This window comes from Pongo pygmaeus, chromosome 8, assembly GCF_028885625.2.
Source record: "Pongo pygmaeus isolate AG05252 chromosome 8, NHGRI_mPonPyg2-v2.0_pri, whole genome shotgun sequence".
NCBI lineage: Eukaryota > Metazoa > Chordata > Mammalia > Primates > Hominidae > Pongo > Pongo pygmaeus.
The window spans coordinates 33,336,890-33,356,766 of NC_072381.2; the positions used below are offsets into that span (position 1 = coordinate 33,336,890).

A 19,877-nucleotide genomic window follows, 5' to 3' on the forward strand; every position below is an offset into this window, starting at 1 on the left:
GAATCTAGGAAGCGGAGGTTGCTGTGAGCTGAGACTATACCACTGCACTCCAGTCTGGGCAAGGGCAACAGAGTGAGACTCCATCTCAAAAAAAAAAAGGGGGGGGGGGAGGGGCGTGCAAAAGACATGCACGATCATTTCACCAAAGAGGATGTACAGACTGGCAAATAAACACATGAAAAGATATTTCATTTTAGCCATTTAGGAAAACGTAAATGAAAAGTACAATAAGATATTACTACACACCTATTACAGTAGGCTAGGATGAAAAAGTGCCAACCCCCAGTGCTAGAGAGATATGGAGAAACTGGGTAATATACACCTGGTGATAATATAAAATGGTACATCTACTCCAGGAAACCGTGTGGCAGTCCCTTCCAAACTAAAAATGGATGAACCCTGCAACTACACTCATGAATATACACCCCAGAGGAAGAAAAACTCATGTTCTGGCTGGGCGCAGTGGCTCATGTCTGTAATCCTAGCATTTTGGAAGGCCAAGGCAGGTGGATCACTTGAGGTCAGGAATTCCAGACCAGCCTGGCCAATATGGTGAAACCCTATTTCTACTAAAAGTACAAAATTAGCCATGTGTGGTGGTGCACACCTGTAATCCCAGCTACTCGGGAGGCTGAGGCACGAGCATCGCTTGAACCAGGAGGTGCAGGTTGCAGTGAGCTGGGACTGCACCACTGCACTCCAGCCTGGGTGACAGAGTGAGACTCTGTCTCAACAAACAAACAACTCATGTTCTCAAAAAAACTTGTACATGAATATTCATAGCAGCTCTGTTTGTAATAATCAAAAACTGGAAACTACCCAAATGTTCTTCAATGAGTGAATGATTAAACAGACTGTGATGTATACATATCATGGAATACTGCTCAGCAATAAGAAGGAATGAACTATTCATATATCCAACAACTGAATGAACCTCAGTGATACTGAGTGAAAAAAAGCCAACCTCAAAAGGATACATACTACATGATTCCATTTATGTAACATCCATGAACATAATTATACAGATGGATAACAGATGAGTGATGGTCAGGGGATGGGGAGAGGCAGGGATATGGTTATAAAGAAGTAATAAGAGGGCATCTGCTGGTGATGGTGCAGGTTGATAGTGGTGGTGGTTATGCAGGGCTATACATGATAAAATTATACACAACTACAAACACACACACACGTGGTACACGTCTAACTGGTGAAATCTGCGTAAACTCTAGATTGTACCAATTTCAATTTCTTGGTTTTGATAACTGTACTCATGTACTTATGTATCATGAGTACATGTACTGTATCATGTACTCATGTACATGATAGTTGTACATGAGGTTAATACTGGATGAGGCTGGAGGAACTGTGCAGGAGACTTCTCTGTACATATCTCTGCAACCTCCCATAGATACAGGGCAGCTAACACAAATTTAGCAGCATTATCTTTATTAATATTCCAAAGTATACATCTTTCCAAAGACAAGTTACCTCAAATTTGTACAATAAAAAATTTCCTCCCAAATAAGCTACAATTCTGCTGTCATTTATTACTATTTGATTATAATGTCAGGAGTCAATTCCTTTTTCAATATAGTAGTACCTTTTGACTTTACTGACCACATATAATTCACCAGTTATCAGTCAAATGTATTTTATAGATTTTGATCATCAATAAGTAAGCCATCTTTAAGACATGTATTAATTTTTTTCTCATAATGATAATGTAAGTTAGTATAATTTTATCTTATTTTACTCAACCTTGCTTTAACCTAAAAGCATGCATTTATAGGATAATATAGCTTGTGGCAGCAGAACAGAATGTGGTTCTAGTTAACATACATGGGGAAGATCAGATCCTTAGCTTTCAAATCCACCTTGGCATGATTTTCTGGAAAACAACTTTTTAGGTTCTAATATCTATCACATTTGTTTATAATGTCTGTGTCTGTCTCTTAAATGTAACAAAACGTGACTGCACAAGTAAACTAGTTAAAATTGGTTTCTCAATGTGCTTGCAAGGAACAATAAAACAAAATAGGTTTATACTGTCCTAGAGAAAAAAAATGTAGATGCTCCCCTAGAAAAACCTCTTGATCAGGCCAGGCACGGTGGCTCATGCCTGTAATCCCAGCACTTTGGGAGGCCAAGGCGGGCGGGATCACCTGACGACAGGAGTTTGAGACCAGCCTGACCAACATGGAGAAACCCCGTCTCTACTAAAAACACAAAATTAGCTGGACGTGGTGGCGTGCGCCTGTAATCCCAACTACTCGGGAGGCCGAAGCAGGAGAATCCCTTGAACCCAGGAGGCGGAGGTTGTGGTGAGCCGAGATCGCGCCATTGCACTCCAGCCTGGGCAACAAGAGTGAAACTCCGTCTTAAAAAAAAAAAAAAGAAAAAAGAAAAACCTCTTGATCATAAAGATTAACAAGACAATGAAAGCTGCAGGAATTTTACCTTACTAACCTTTCAATTATTTGTTTTTAAGTTGTTAATTAATTGGAGATTGAGTAAAAGCTCTCAGTTATTCATCACCAAATGTCACACAGTTATCAAACGATCATTTCTTATGAAGAACCTATCACTATTAAGTGAAATAAGTTCCCAGTCAGAGCACTAAAGTTTAAAAATTAGCATCACTCTACTAGAAAAAACAGATTTGGGGTTGGCAAGCTATGGCCTATGTGCCAATTCTGGCCTGCCATCTGTTTTTATCAGTAAAGTTTTATTGCAACACAGCCACGTTCATTCATTTTTGTATTCTCTTTAGCTGATCTGCAACAGCAGAACTGAATAGTTGTGACAGAATGACCCACAAAGCCTACAGTAGTTACAATCTGACCCTGTACAGAAAAAGTCTGCTTTCACTTACATCAAGTTCTTTAAGACTATTAATATTATTAATTCTAAACAGGAAGAAAACTATTTCTATATCTGAGTTTTTTTTTTTTTTTTTTTCTCACCCTTCTTGACTAAAGCAGCATAAGATTGTATGCTGGAATGAAACAAAAAATGTGGAATAATAAATGATATCTTTTCTTGTCGGATATCTCAAATATCATTTTAAAAGTTGAAAATGGACTCTAATAACTCTTAAGCTGATGCTGGTCAATGAAACAAATAACAAAAATGCTCCTGAAGAGATAAATATCTGTCAAGTTACATAATAAGAGAAATATAGAACATACAATCATTAAGAGAATCATTACTTACGCTGTATGTGAATGAGCTGCTTTGGCATCTTAAATTCTCCAGGATATATAGACTCATAGTAAGCAATATTACTTTCCGCCTCCGGGACCGGTATAACCATATTATCCCTCTTCTCGCCATACACCTGCTGTGCTGAAATAGCCCGCTGAAGATGATGTTCCTAAAAAGAAGAAAAAACAGGTAAGTTCATGTATTTTTAAAAAGCAGTAAACAGATCATACAGCCAAAAAGTTTTTTTTGGCTCATTTGTTTTTAAAATAGAGAGATTCTAGTAGTAGGTCTTAAAAGCATGTTGATAAAATCAGTTTAGGTAGAAACAAAAAAAAATTTGTCAGAAACACTGAATATTTCCTCAATATAGCAAAAGGAATTGCCAAAACTCAGAATTATACAAAGAGATTCAAAATAGTTGACAAACACAAAGCTTGCATTTTACGGATGAGACGTGGAGGAGTTAAAACATTTGAACTTGTTATATAAAGAAAGTGGGCTATGGTTAAAAATATTTTATTGATTCAAATCTCTTATTCATGTAATACTTCATAAATTTAGAAGGTATTTGAATACAAATCAACTAAATGTGATTTCTTCAAAGAAGGGCAGAGGTTATCTCCATTTTGAGTTGAAACTGACAGACTCAAATCCTGGTCTTTTGTCTGAAATGATAACCTTTCATACACATTTCCAGAGCCCTTTCTGAGCAGCTGCAGAGTATATGCAGGGGCAGAAAGCACATTCTCTGGACTCAGGCTGTCTGGATTAGAACACAACTCTGATACTGAAACAGTTTGTGACTCCCGGCAAGAAATCAGTCTTCTAAATCTATTTCCTACAGTAAGAGAAAAAAAGAATCTACTGTACAGAGTTGGAGATTTAAGTAAGATAAATGTGAATAAAATGTTTAGTATAATGCCTGACATATAACAGGTGCTCAAAATAAGTTTTGGTTTAGCCACCACACAGAAAACTTTTCCTAGTTTGTGATACTACCAACTGCCATATAAAGGTATTAGTCTCATCCAGGCCTATCAACACTGAATTTTGGTATATGCCTTATTAAATTCAAACACACACACACACACACACACACACACAAAGTTCATGGATAAAAAACATTCTAATAGTATGAAAAGTTCCAGTCTTCATAGGTAGTCCATTAAGAATGCGTATTTTCTTCCCAATATTTTAATGTATATACAAATGTGTACTTATTTAAATATGTAAAGGAATATATATATTCCTATATAAATGGATATAAGATATACACAATATAGAACTTTATCCCTAGCTTTGGTTTGCTTGATATAACCTGGAGATCTTTCCATACCAATACTTCTACTACATTCCTTACAATAGCTGCATTATATTCCACTATATGGACTTCCCAAATTTATTTAACCAGACACAAATTGAAAGGAAAAAAACTCTGGAAACAACCTAAATGCCTACCATCTCCTAAGTGCTACAAAGAACCACTCATGTATTATTATGTACAAGATATCTTTGTGGACTTGTGAAGGCATCTACACAACTACAAATGGACAACTACAAATGGAAGTGCTCAAAGGGTATATCTAAAGTTGTAACAACACATATTCCTCATTCCTTAAGTAACTATTTCTCAATATTCCTTTTGAGTTTAAAACTCTTTGCCCTTCTTGTTACTTTAGGTTAATTTCTTTACAAATGATAAAGTTTCTTTTCCTTCAAATGTTGCTCTTCTTTGCTCATTTTCAAAAGTGTTGCATTTTTCTTATTCATACTCAATTTGATTTTTGATTCTAAACCTTAAGAATGCCTAATGACTCCTGGGAGCTGGTAGAAACTAAGTCTGTATGTGTGTATGAGGGGTGGGGAGAACAGTGTCACTAAACAGCAAATTCTATCTTCTACTTTGGTAGTCTATTGCCATATTTACTGGCCCTGAATGCCCACTGACACAGGGCATTTTTGCCAACCCCAGTGTACGTCAGTTACACGCATACTCTTAAACTCTCAGATATCCTCAAATGTCAAGAGAAATATTCTTAGCACACACACCAAACTCAAGGAGAGAGTATGGAAGCCAGACATGTGATTCATAGTTTGCTTTTTGTTCCCAGCTCACAACCCTTAATCTCTTAACCCTTAATTTCTATGTGTAGGTGAACATATAAGTTAGATGTTTTACCTTTTGGACTTTTGCAAATCTGTCTTACTCCTGGTGATGCCTTTAGAACATAACATTCAAGCATTCATTTATTTTGTTTAACTAGTTCTGATATCTGGCACCTGGTCCAAATGAGAGGTAGTTGTAGTTAAGAACAGAATATGCCAATGTCGGTTGGACGTGGTGGCTCATGCCTGTAATCCCAGCACTTTTGGGAGGCTTAAACTCACTTGAGCCCAGGAGTTTGAGACCAGCCTGGACAACATGGTGAAACCCCATCTCTACTAAAAATACAAAAATAACAAAAATTAGCCGGGTGTGATGGCATGTGCCTGTAATCTCAGCTACGTGAGAGGCCAAGGCAGGAGAATTGCTTGAATCTGGGAGGCAGAGGTTTCAGTGAGCCGAGACTACACTGCTGCACTCCAGCCTGGGTAACTGAGCAACACTCTGTCTCAGAAATACAGAATACGCCAATGTCTGAGACTATTAGTTGGTCAGAAAATGAATACTTCACATATTACCACATCCTCCCACCTCAAGATTATGAAACAAATTCACTCTTGTCAGGTTTTTACCCCTTTTAATAGTTTATTTTTACATCTGTAATTTTTTTTTATAAGAATAGACCAAGATCTACCTTTTTTCCCCAAAGAGTGAGCCATCTGTCCTAATGTCATGGATGAAATAATCTGTTCTCCTTGATCATTAAAAATGTTTCCATAGGAATCCTCACACACTGTTGGTGAGAATGTAAATTAGTACAGCCACTATGGAAAACAGTATGGAAGTCCCTCAAAAATCGAAACAAATAGAACTACCATACGATTCAGCAATCTCACTGCGAGGTATATACCCGAAAGAATGAAAATCAGTATATCAAAGAGGTATCTGCACTCTCATGTTTACTGCAGTACTTTTCACAATAGCCAAGATTTGGAATCAACCTAAATGTCTATCAATAGATAAATGGATAAAGGAAATGTGGAACTAAACACAATGGACTATTATTCAGCCATAAAAGAGAATGAAAACATCTATCATTTGCAACAACATGGATGGAAGTGGAGGACATTATGTTAAGTGAAATAAGCCAGGCACAGAAAGAAAAATTTTGCACATTCTCGCTCATTATGTGGGAGCTAAAAATTAAAACAACTGAACTCAATTGTTCATTAAAACAACAGAAGGGTACTGGGGAGGGGTAGAAAAAGTGGGGATGGTTAATGGGCAGAAAAATACAGTGAGATCGAATGAATAAGATTTGAATAGTATTTGATAGCACAGAAGGATGATGACAACCGACAATAATTTATTACATATTTTAAAATAACTAAAAGAGTAAAATTGGAAAGTTCCTAAGAGAAAGAAATGATAAATGCTGAAGTGATGTATGTCCCAATCACTCTGATGTGATTATTACACATTGTATGCCCCTATCAAAACATCACATGTACTCCCTAAATATCTATACCTATTATGTACCCATAATAATAAAAAATTTAAAAAATTATCTATATTTTAAAATACATTTCACTTGCAACTGGGAGTATTTTCAAGCTGTTTTTTTTTCTTTTTTCTTTTCCCACTCCACTCAACTCTCTCCTATGCCAGTATTTAATGTGTTTTAAACAATGTAGCCTTGAGCTGGGCACAGTGGCTCACGCCTGTAATCCCGGCACTTTGGGAGGCCAAGGCAGGTGGATCACTTGAGCCCAGGAGTTCAAGACCAGCCTGGGCAACACAGCCACACCCTGTCTCAAAAAAAATAAAAATAAAAATAAATGAAGAAGAACAATGTAGCCTCATACTGCATTTTATTATCTAGTATGGTAATTTCCCACTCATACTTTTTCCTTATCAGGTTTCTCATTTATTTTTTTCAAATAAACCATAATAAAATTAATTCTTTAGGTATAAAACATGACCCCTAAGGAGTTCTGATTTTTGCAAGCAATATAGTATAGTGGTTAAGAACATGGGCTTTGGCCGGGTGTGGTGGCTGACGTCTGTAATCCCAGCACTTTGGGAGGCCAAGGAGGGTATATCGTTTGAGGTCAGGAGTTCAAGACCAACCTGGCCAACACAGTGAAACCCCGTCTCTGCTAAAAATACAAAAATTAGCCAGGTGTCGTGGTGCACACCTGTAGTTTCAGCTACTCAGGAGGCTGAGGCAAGAGAATCGCTTGAACCCAGGAGGCAGAGGTTGCAGTGAGCTGAGATCGCACCACTGCACTCTAGCCTGGGTGACAGAGCAAGACATCATCTCAAAAAAAGAAAAAATAACATGGATTTTGTAATCAAGAGTTCCCTGGTATTTGAATGTTGGCTCCACAGTTTACTAGCTCTATGACTTTGGGACTTGGGATAAATTATTTATTCTTTTCCAGCAAGAGTTTTATTATTTGTAAATGTGTATTACATACCTACCATGTGGGATTGTGGTTAACATGCCCAAGATGTACTAGTACCCAATGCATGGCAGCTAGTCTATACCTTTATTAGAGAAGCTGAAGTTTTTCATACCCTTAGTTACCATTTATATCCTCTTGTATGAACAGTTCTGTAGAAAAAAACTTCCCTTATGTTATATCCATTTTTCATAACTGTGAAACCAAAATTTTGTGTATCAATATTATAGTGAACACTCACTGCTTTAAAAAATCTTATTTGTAGTTTTCTTGCACAAAATATTTCACATAGGCCAGGCCTGGTGGCTCACCTGAGGTCAGGAGTTCAAGACCAGCCTGGCTAACATGGCAAAACACTGTCTCTATTAAAAATACAAAAATTAGCCAGGCGTGGTGGCGGGCACCTGTAATCCCACCTACTCGGGAGGCTGAAGCAGGAGAATCGTTTGAACCCGGGAGACAGAGGCTGTAGTAAGCGGAGATCATGCCACTGCACTCCAACCTGGGCAACAGAGCAAGACTCTGTCTCAAAAGAAAAAAAAAAGAAAAAAAATTCACATAATTACCTCCTATCTTTAACAGTCAAGAAAACAATCTCCATTTTATACATGGCATTTAGCGGTGAAGTGTCATGATGTATGCAACATACTTTCAAATGGTTCAGAAAACAGGATTTAAAGAACAGGAAAAAAACCAGCCGGGCGCGGTGGCTCACACCTGTTAATCCCAGCCCTTTGGGAGGCCAAGGCGGGCGGATCACGAGGTCAGGAGATTGAGACCATCCTGGCTAACATGGTGAAACCCTGTCTCTACTAAAAATACAAAAAAAATTAGCCGGGTGTGGTGGTAGGCACCTGTAGTCCCAGCTCCTAGGGAGGCTGAGGCAGGAGAATGGCATGAACTCAGGAGGCAGAGTTTGCAGTGAGCCGAGATTGTACCGCTGCACTCCAGCCTGGGCGACAGAGCGAGACTCCGTCTCAAAAAAAAAAAAAAAAAAAAGAACAAGAAAAAATACTACAAAATATTGTAGAATCTGGGTTGAAGGTATACAGATGCCACTGTACTACTCTTTCAACTTTTCTATAAATTTGAAAATTTTTATAATAAAAAGTTGGATAAAGAAGAGGGCACTACGGGTCAGGGATGTATAAAATGTAAAACAAATATGGTTAGGTTCTTCTAAGGCTTAAAAAAACAACAATAAAAACCTTCCTTCCTCAACAGCTGAAATAATCATTACCTTCTACTATTCATATTTACTCCCTCCCCAAGTACGGCAGTTCTCCCTTATCCACAGGGGATACATTTCAAGACAATCTCAGTGGATGGCTGAAACCACTATTGAACTCTATGTATGCTATATTTTTCCTATACGTACACACCTATGATAAAGCTTAATTTATGAATTAGGCATAATAAGTAACAATAATAGAACAAATATAACAATATACTGTGATAGGTTATGTGAATCTAGTCTCTTTCTCAAAATATACCGCATTCACCCTTCTTGTGATGTGAGAAAATGCCTCCATGATGCGATGAAGTGAGGTGAATAAGGCAGGCACTGTGATGCAGTGTTAGACTACTACTGAAAACTAATTTAAAACGTTTTTAAAAACTCATTTTAACTTAAAAATCATTTCTAGAATTTTCCACTTAATATTTTCAGACTGCAGTTGACTGTAGGTGACTGAACCTGCAGAAAGCAAAACCATGGATGATGGGGGATTGCTGTGTACACCAGGAGCCTGAGATGAGGAGAACAAATAGAGAAGGCCAGTGAGGCTGAAGCACAGTGAGTGAGGTGGTGAGTGACAAATTCTTATGTACAAGGAGTCAAGAGCCAGATCATGCAGAGTCTTAGGGGTCATGTCAAGGATTTGTCCTTTTTCTAAGAGCAATAGTGGCTGCAGGGTTTTACAAGAGCACCTTGGCTGCCATGTAGTAAATGGACCACACTTCATAAAACAGAATATACGTAGCCCTTAAACAGTTCTGAATGACATTTAATGACATGCACAAACCATCAATTAGAGAGATATCTGAAAACTGTATGTTCAAGATATTTAAATACTTTTAAAGAAAAAGACACAACTGAGCCTATCTATATAGAAAACAATCTAAAGTATAGATATATATCTCAATCATCCCTATATTCCTTTATCCCCTACCTTTATTTTTTCATAGCATGTACCATCCTCTGAAAGGCCATATAGTTGGTTTATTTACTACCATTAACCATCTCTCCCTCTGCCTCCACCCCCAATCTAAGCAACATAAGAGAAGGGATTTGTCTATTTTGTCCACTGCTGTTATCACCACCCTAAAATAGTGTTTGGAACAAAGCAGAGTGCTTAAATGATATGTGCGTATGTGTATGTGCATGTACACATACATGTGCACGCACACACGCACAGTTTTAAAAAACATTTTTAAAACCCAAAGCTATATACACCTATTTCCATAAAATAACATTAAATAAGTGAAAGTGGGATTTTTTTTTGCTTTCAGTAGGAAGAAGATGCAAAACGGTAAAGACAAGAAACAAAATAAATTAGGAAATGATGAGTTCTGTATTTCATTCAACAGATATTTAATGCCTTGACTAAATATCTGAGATTATACAAGTGTAAATTACAATGATATTCCAAGCTGTTTCACTGAAGTACTAATTTCAAATTATTAATAGGTAGTCTAATGAGAAGTTTGATAATTTAAGTGTACAGAAGGCTGGGTTTGAAACTTAGATTTTTTTTTTTTTAAGGACTTCTGAGAGCATGGTAATGTAAACTGTAGTTCTTAAAGGAGGATACAGCCATTCCAAACCAATGACAACGGAATCTTTTTTTTTTTTTTTCAGAAATTATTCACTAATCGTTGATAGAAAACTTTTGAAATACAGTTTGGGAAATGCTGGTATAAAACAAAAACCAGAGATACAGGGCCGAACATCCAGACTTAATTCTGTTCATTAATTAACTTAGTCTAAATTTACTGAGTGCTAACCATTATGTCCCTGGCACTGGGACACAATGGCAAATAAGAGAGACATGCTCTACATGACACTGCAGAGGTTACACTCTAACAGGAAGGACAGATACTAATGAAATCTAAAAATAAATTGTACAGTGTAATAAAGTACTATGAAGGAAAGGTACAGTATGTTTAGAGAAATATAAACAGGAAACATTTCTGAGACTATTGCTTTATCAGTGGAGAAAGTGACATTTAAGCTAATATCTGCAGGAATTGGAGTTAAGTGAAAGATTGTTTTAAGAAGAAGGAATAGGCTGGGCGTGGTGGCTCACGCCTGTAATCCCAGCATTTTGGGAGGCCAAGGCAGGAGAGTCACCTGAGGAGTTCGAGACCAGCCTGGCCAATATGGTGAAACCCCGCCTCTACTAAAAATACAAAAATTAGCTGGGCATGGTGGCGGGTGCCTGTAATCTCAGCTACTCTGAAGGCTAAGGCAGGAAAATCGCTTGAACCCAGGAGGCGGAGGCTGCAGTGAGCCGAGATCGCGCCACTGCACTCCAGCCTGGGCAACAGAGCAAGACTCTGTCTCAGAAAAAAAAAAAAAAAAAAAAAAGAAGAGGGAATAGAGGGAATAGCTATGTTTGAAGACCACTTACTATTTATAACATGTTGGATGGGTAAAATTTCTTTAATTATAAAATATTTATGATAATTAGGTTCAGCTGTGATTTCACAGTTAATTGCTCTAACACCAAGATCAATTCCAATTTTTCATTGTACAGAGGCAGAAACTCTCAAATCAGCCTGATTTTAAAGTGAACAAAGGAAATAAAGTTAAATATTTTAAAGAAATATTTAATATGCAATCTTACAATAATGGAATTGGAATCAGATGAACCATAGCTTATAATTAAGCAAATAGCTTAAAAGCCTCTTGGGCTGAAAGTAATTATAGATAAGTTTTCTATACATAGCAATATGAACAATAAAAAGAGGATGAGAAAACACTGAACAACAATCTTTAGAAAGTTCAGAGGCACACTTTCATGTCATGAGCTTTGCTATCATGGCACCCAGCTCCGAAAGTATTCACTTTTGTTACTTCAGCCTGCCTAGTGCAATAGAAGAGCACAGGTTTTAGAGACCCAAGTGTGAATTTTAGCTTCAACATCTGACTCCAAGTCCAGCAAGTCACCCTGCTATGTATTTTTATTATTTGCAAAATATATTTTCCTTACCCATCTCCCTCTCTTCTCTCCAGCAGGAAATGCTCCCTTTTCTCTTTATTACTTTTGCTTACACCATGAAAAACATTGCCTTTTCAGGTGGCTTTCTATGGTATCTGTTAAATGCATGGTTAGCTAACACAAAAGGGTAAGCCTGCTCTCAACAGGGCATATCACTAATGTTAAGAAGCCAGAAATATTTTTTATTAAATAAGACTGACATTAGCTATCTGTAGATAAAGCCTATCTGGAGGCATAGGTTTTGCTAATGTGTCATAAACATCTGCTCTGATCCTTTGTTCACATGGGTGGGTATCTTTGCTGCTATCGCCATTCCTCATGCTCTCACCCCACCATGGGAAATTCCCACTTGATCTTCAAAGTCGGGTTCAAAATGATCTTTTCTCTACTTCTAGGAAGAATTTCTCTCTCATCTGTGATTCTGCAATACTATATTTTATACTTAGGGCATTGTGCTATCACTATTTATGTTTACATACTGATCTCCAAAATGTGAGCTCTTTAAGAGTAGAGACCATGTCTAATTTGCCTTTGCATCTTTTCCTTCAAAAGATGTATTCTCATGTACTATTTGGGGACTGTAAATCTTTTAAGGTTGAGGACTAAATAATATTGTCCTTGTAATGTACTCATTGCCTGGTATAATATTTTGGCTTACTGTAGGCACTCAGTATTTTATAAAATACTACTGTCGAAAGATGAAAAGGAGCAACCTAAATAAAACACATGAAGAAAGACATTTCTACTTGCTCTATAATAAATTATAATAAACATTACCAATCTAAAAAGAGCTATTCAAGGTTATATTATGCAGATTCCTAAACAAAGATTAAATTATATTCATTTATTCATTAAATTTTTATTTAAGCAAATAATGATCATACCACTTAGACATAACAATTAAGGCTACATTTAGACCTTTTTGGTTACTGAATTTAAAACAGCTTATTAAAAGCAACAATATCATACAAAATTCCATATGTGTTAATAAGTGATGATTAATTATGTAAGAAGCTACTTAAGAAGTTTAAATCCCTGAATATTTATGCATGTAGAGGGAGACTCCATTGCTAGTTGAACAAAAGGCCTGAGCTGAATTATTTTCTCTCCTACTTTCAAATGACATTTCTAAGAACCCAAACGAGTAACTCTATGGAGGAACACGGCTCCAGCAAATACCACCTAGTTTTTCTACATCCAAACGCCCAACTCTTCCCTGACTCGTTATAATCGCCTCTAACTGGTTCCCTGCCTACACCTTCATCTGTTCTTCACGGAATAGTGAGAGCAATCCTGTTAATATACAAGTCAGGTCATGTCATTCTTCCATTCAAAATCTTACACTTATTTCCCATCTCACTCAGAATAAATCCCAAAGTCCTTAAAATTGCTTCCAAGGTCCAACATGATTTGCACTCCCCCTTTCCTTGTTACCTCTCTGGTACTGTTAACTATTCCCCTTTTCACTCACTCTGCTCTAGTCATAATGGATTCCTTGCTGTTTGTCAATCTTGTAAGAATCAGCTTGCTCCAACCTCACCTCAAGTTTTTGTTTAAAAGTCATCTTCCCAGATTGATCAGATCATTCCTTACCAGTTATCCCACTATATGCCCAGCAGAATGGCTAAAATGGAAAAGGCTAACAACATCACACGATGGTGAGGATATGGAATAACTAGAACTCTCATACATGGTTAGTGAGGAAAGGCTGATAGATACTGTAAGATCAAATACACACAATCCATAGCCTGACAAGTCCACTCCTAAGAATTTACTCAAGAGAAAGGAAAACACAAGTCCACAGAAAGACGTGAGTAAGAATGTTCAAAGAGCTTTATTCATAATGGGCCCAAACTGGAAGCCACCCAAATGTCCACCAAAATAGCACAGATGAACAAACTGTGGTAAAGCCATACAGCAGACTACTACTCAGCAATAAAAAGGAATAAACTATTTATACATGCAACAACATGGGTAAATCTCAAAAACACTATAGGGAGTAAAAATAGCTTCGCACAAAGTACATCAATGAAGTTCTCAACTGGCAAAAATAATCTATGACAGAAAAAAATATCATAACAGTAGTTCCCTCTGGGAAGTAGAGGCAGGGACCGAGAAGGGGAATGAAAGAGTTTTCTGGGATGACGGTAATGTTCTCTATCTTGATGGGGGGCTGGGTTATGTAAATATATGAATTTGACAAAATTTAGCCAATATCCACTATTTATGAATCTCATTGCATGTCAACTTTACCCCAAATAAAAGAAACAGTAAACAAATAGTGAACTCTAATGAATGATATGCACGCTGCAGTATTTAGGAAAACATGCACTCATGTGTAATTTACTTCAAATGCCTTTAAAAAATAAGATGAATGGAGAGATGGATACATGGGTGATAAAATAAATAATAAAATGGAAGAATCTAGCTAGTGGTATATTATGGGTAAATTCTCATTGTAAATTGTTAAAACTTCTACTGAATGTTTGAAAATGTTCATTGTAAAATCTTGCTGAACCCCAGAACACTGTGTTCCCCAACTCTGCTTTATTTTTCCCTAGCACTTGTCACTTCCTTATAGACTACTTGACAGTTTCTTCTCACCAGAATATAAGATCCTTTCAGGTAGGAATGAGATTTTTTGCTTTGCTTTATCCCAGGTCTAGAATCATGCCTAAAGTATATAAGTATCCAATAAATACTTATTTAATAAACAAATGAGCCAATGAATTATACCAGTTATTTAAGGTCCACAAACTATTACCATTTGGAATAGATTTCATAAAGAAACAAAGATAACATTTCATAAAAGCAAAGAAAAAATTAAACCTGTAATCCCAGCACTTTGGGAGGCTGAAGCGGGTGGATCACTTGAGGTCAGGAGTTCAAGATCAGCCTGACCAACATAGGGAAACCCTGTCTCTACTAAAAATACAAAAAATACAAAAAATTAGCTAGGTGTGGTAGCACATGGCTGTAATCCCAACTACTCGGGAGGCTGAGGAAGGAGAATTGCTTGAGCCTGGGAGGCAGAGGTTGTAGTGAGCCAAGATCGTGCCACTGCACTCCAGCCTGGGCGACAGAGCGAGACTCCGTCTCAAAAAAAGAAAAGAAAAAAGAAAAAAAGAAAAAATTAAAATGAACACATTTTACTTTTGTATCTGAAATACTTACAGTAATAGTTTAAGGATAGATAGTATCTGGCAAGGAAAAGAGCAATTTAGTATCTATTATTTTTCACAAGAAATAAATGATACAAGGTTATTACTCTCTACCTATCCTCTTGCTTAAAGCTCAGTACTCAAATTAATTTCTAGAATACAAAAAGGAAGACCTTTACAGATAAAATAGTCCAGTTCTGTTATTTCTCTTCAGTGTGAAACATTTGCCAATTTACTACTTTCCTTATAAAATCAACAGGATGTAAACTCAAGTGACTGAGTAGCACGATAACAGGTGGCCCAGACATGAAGTATCATTCTGATTCTGTCCTCTCATGTCCTTATTTGTACCCCTAGCATCCCTTTAGGCTTAGGTCATTTGTGCTGTACATATTAAGAGCCTACATGCCCAGTGTGATGTGTGACAATGTAAGCGGGAACGGAATAAAATTAGAGTCTCTTTCTATACGCTTAGAAAAGCCACAATCTAATTGAATCATTTCCCCAAAATTAAATTTTAAAAGGCTCCCCCAAACTGTTATCTTTTGTTGTAATCTTTATGCTGATGATTTCTATGCCTCCAAAACAGCCCTGAGAGCAGTAAAATAAAATACAGATACAAATGTGTTTGTTTGTTTCTAAAATGCCCTACAGCAGCAGCAATAAACTAATTTAAATCTGTCTAAAAGTGCTTATATAATCAATAACACAAACTAAATCTGTCCCACTGCTTAGTCCTTAGCCCTTGTATATACGCACCCTTGCAATTTCATCCAGTATCATGGCTTCAACTACCATTTGGATGCTGGTGATTATTCTAAATCTTAATTTCTAGCTCAGAATTCTGAACTCTAGACATGTATGTAAAGACCTTACTATATGTTCCACAGACATCTCTCCCATAACATCGACACCCCCGCTCCATGACTCTCCAAATCTGTTCCTCCTCCTGACCTATGTAAGTTGCACTGTCATCTATCCAGTCACCCAAGTCAGAAGCCTCAATGTTTCCAGCTCCCTTTTGCTTCTTATTTCCCCATTTCCAAATCAGGCACAGATTTCTCATTGGTTTTATGACTAGAAATTACTCAATACTTCTCCACCTCACAGCCACAGTTCCTGCAGCAAGTGGCCTTCTAACCTCTAGTATCACATTACTCTCCACTGGTCTTTCTAAGAGTTTGACCAAGTCAACTCTCACACTTCATCTTTGGTTCTTTATTGCCTCCCTGGTGAAATTCAAACTTGCCTTGGGAAACAGGCTCTCATGACCTAGCTCTAGCTAATTCCTCCAGTTCAACACCTGACCACTTTCTCCCCTGAATTTCCTACTCCACCTAGAATAAGCATCTAATAGAACTTTCTAGTAACACCTATATGTACTGTTCCCTGCCTCTAACTCCATCTATAACCCTTCTCCCTTCTTTATAATTCTACTAGGATGTCTACCCCGCTTTTGCAAAGTCTTCCACAATGATTATGTAATACTATGGTAACATAAAAAACAGGCAGAAGTGACTTAAAAATGCCTATCTTCATAAAGATTCAACTGAAATCTTTATAAAGTTGAAAACTGAGCAAGTCAGAATCTGGAAAAAAATTCCTGATAGAGATTCCATGACCCCTGAACAATCTGCCTCACACATACTGGAAGTGGCAGAAGATTAACAAAGTAACAAGAAGGATGTAGATTCCCCACAGATTGCTTATTTGTTGTAAGGGAAATATAGTAACTACACTGTGGAGAAACTGGACCATGCTTTCACCAGATGGTGAAAATTACCATTACCAGTGAGGTGCAGATGCATCTGTGCACCTCCAGATGTGATGTCATGGGGACACAATATCCCTTATGTGACATTTAAGCTGGAAATGCAAAACTTCAACATGAGAAAACATCAGACAAACCTAAAATTGGGTCACTCTATTAAAAAAGTCAAAACTGTATTCTTCAAAAATGTGTACATCATAAAAGATGAAAACATCTATGAAAAGATGTATATTTTTTTCTTTGAGACAGAGTCTTGCTCTTGTCACCTGGGCTGGAAGTGCAGTGGTGCGATCTCGGCTTACTGCAACCTCCACCTCCTGGTTTCAAGCGACTCTCCTGCCTCAGCCTCCTGAGTAGCTGGGGTTTACAGGCATGTACCACCACACCCGGCTAATTTTTTTGTATTTTTAGTAGAGACAGAGTTTCACCATTTTGGCCAGGCTGGTCTCGAACTCCTGACCTCAGGTTATCTGCCCACCTTGGCCTCCCAAAGTGTTGGGATTACAGGCGTGAGCCACCGTGCCCAGCCAACATCCATGAAACTATTTAGGGGTAAAGGGCCACGATGTAGGCAACTTAAATGGTTTGGGAAAAAAATATGTGTGTACATATGAGAAAGAGAACAATAAAGCAAATAGGGCAAAGTGTTAACACGTCTGGGTAAAGGGTAAAGAATGTTCTATGTACTTACTACTCCTTTTCTTGCAACTTTTCTGTAAGTAAAATTACTTCCAAATAATAGGTGTTTTTTTTTTTAATAAAGCTAAGAGCAAAAGGACTTTTTTTTTAAAAAAGTACAATCTGTACAAGAGATTCAAGTACTGCTTCCAGAACTGTTACCAAGTAACTGCATAATCTTTACAAGTCAGTGAAAGTCTCTTTCTTAAATTCCCTTTCTTAATTTCTTAATTTCTCTATTTAAACTAGTTTCAGAATACTGTCTTCTGAAAAGCAGTTCCAGCAATATCATTAAGTGTTACGTGATGAGTTCTGTGATTAAATAATTTTGGGATATGCATAGAGGCAGGGATAAGCTATGCTGAACAACGTCTTTACAGAAGAATCCTCACAGATTTTATGTATGCCAAAATGCATTATGATCTTCCAAATAAATAATACAGAATTCAACATTTCTTAATTAGTCATTTGACCTTTTTCTTTTTTTTTGAGACAGAGTCTTGCTCTGTTGTCCCTGCTGGAGTGCAGTGGTGTGAGCTCGGCTCACTGCAACCTCTGCTTCCTGGGTTCAAGTGATTCACCTGCCTCAGCCTCCCAAGTAGCTTGGATTACAGGCATGCACCACCACGCCCAGCTAATTTTTAGTAGAGACAGGATTTCACTATGTTGGCCAGGCCAATCTTGAACTCCTGGACTCAAGAGAACCACCTGCCTCAGCCTCCCAAAGTACTGGGATTACAGGCGTGAGCCACCACACCCGGCTCTTGACCACTGTTCACGTGATTTCTTTAAATGTTTGGTGGGACCTGATCTTTAATTTATAGTACCATTCTCCTCCACAATATATGTCATCAATTTTGGGAAACATCTTGTAACTCCATTCACTGTCCAACTCATAATGAGGTCTTTTTCAGTTAGTTTTTTTTTTTTTTAAGGGGGCTGTATTTTGACTATGAAATCTCAAAATGGAACAACCTTTAATGGTTAAAGACAAAGATTAGAGGTTAAACTATATAACTTGGGGCCAAATCTAGCCCACCACCTGTTTTTCTAAATAATTCTATTGGAACATAGCCACACTCATTGGTCTGCATATCATTCCACAGCTGCTTTCGCCCTTCACCAAGAGAGTTGAGTATTGATGACACAGACTGTAGGGCCAGCGAATCTTAAAATATTTACTATCTGATTCTTTACAGGAAGAGTTTGCAGATCTTTAATATAGATCTGTTTTTTTCTTTTCAGAGATAGGGTCTTGCTATATTGCCCAGGCTGGAGTGCAATGGCTATTAACAAGCACAAACAGCACTTTACAGCCCCAAAATCCTGGACAAGTGATCCTCCTGCTTCTGCCTAAGTAGCTGGTGCTACAGGTGCAACCACCACACCCAACTTAGATCCATTTAATTTTTGAGGTTCAGCAGACTAGTTGTGGTAAGGTAGATCAGTGGCAGAGGCTAAAGAATGCTCTAATATTTACATAGTGAAAATGACTGAGAGAAGAGGGAAGTAATATTAAGTAAAAAAAACCATATCACTATGTTCAGACCCTTTATTAGATACTTCATGTTCACTCTGAAGACTGATTAAGTCACTTGTCCGAAGTGGTGGAAGTAGGATTTGGACTGAGGTCTGACTCCAGAACCCTATGATCTTTCTACTGTAGCTTAATTCTCCTTTCTTGTCTTCTTTTGCCTTCCCCATCTATGGCTGGATTCTGGTTGGTACTCGGGAAGACTCAGAATACTGAGAGAGAAGCAAAAAGGACTTTAAAAATGGCTGAAGAGATATCAACAACATCCTAGGTACAAGGATTATTAGAAAGCTACAACCAGTCCACCTAAGGAAGTAAGAGCAGGTTTCTTAGCTTCGCTTACAGGATTCTCCTTAGAGTACTTGTACTTGATTTTAGCTCCTAAGACTTAACTGCTGCTAATGTCCAGGCATCCTAGATATGAAGGACAGAGCTGAGGAAGATGAAGTCACAAGAAAGCCAAGACCAGGTACAGATGCTTCCCTATGCCATTCTTAATCACGCGTTAGCCTTACATGTATCGCAGTTCGCAGTAAAAAGTCTGTTTTATCTTGCTTAATATACACAAAAATAGAAAACTACTAAAATTTGTTAGTTCTTCCTCTGGATTTCTAACACTTCGCTTCTATCTTTGACACATTTACTATACCATATATGGAAACAAAATAATATAATCTTTTTACAGAAAGTAATGAGAAATGAGTTTACTTATAAGGAATCAGCTTAGTACTTTATTA

General features: G+C 37.5%; 1 protein-coding gene across 4 annotated transcripts in view; it reads right to left on the reverse strand.

Annotated features, from left to right (window-relative positions):
- EPC1 (enhancer of polycomb homolog 1) overlaps positions 1-19,877 on the reverse strand; it is a 112,180-nt gene that overhangs the window by 36,413 nt on the left and 55,890 nt on the right. For all 4 annotated transcript variants that reach the window (XM_054436374.2, XM_054436375.2, XM_054436372.2 and 1 more), the window contains exon 2: positions 3,214-3,373. In XM_054436374.2, the coding sequence (XP_054292349.1) occupies positions 3,214-3,373 (160 nt within the window). The remainder of the gene's footprint in view (positions 1-3,213; positions 3,374-19,877) is intronic.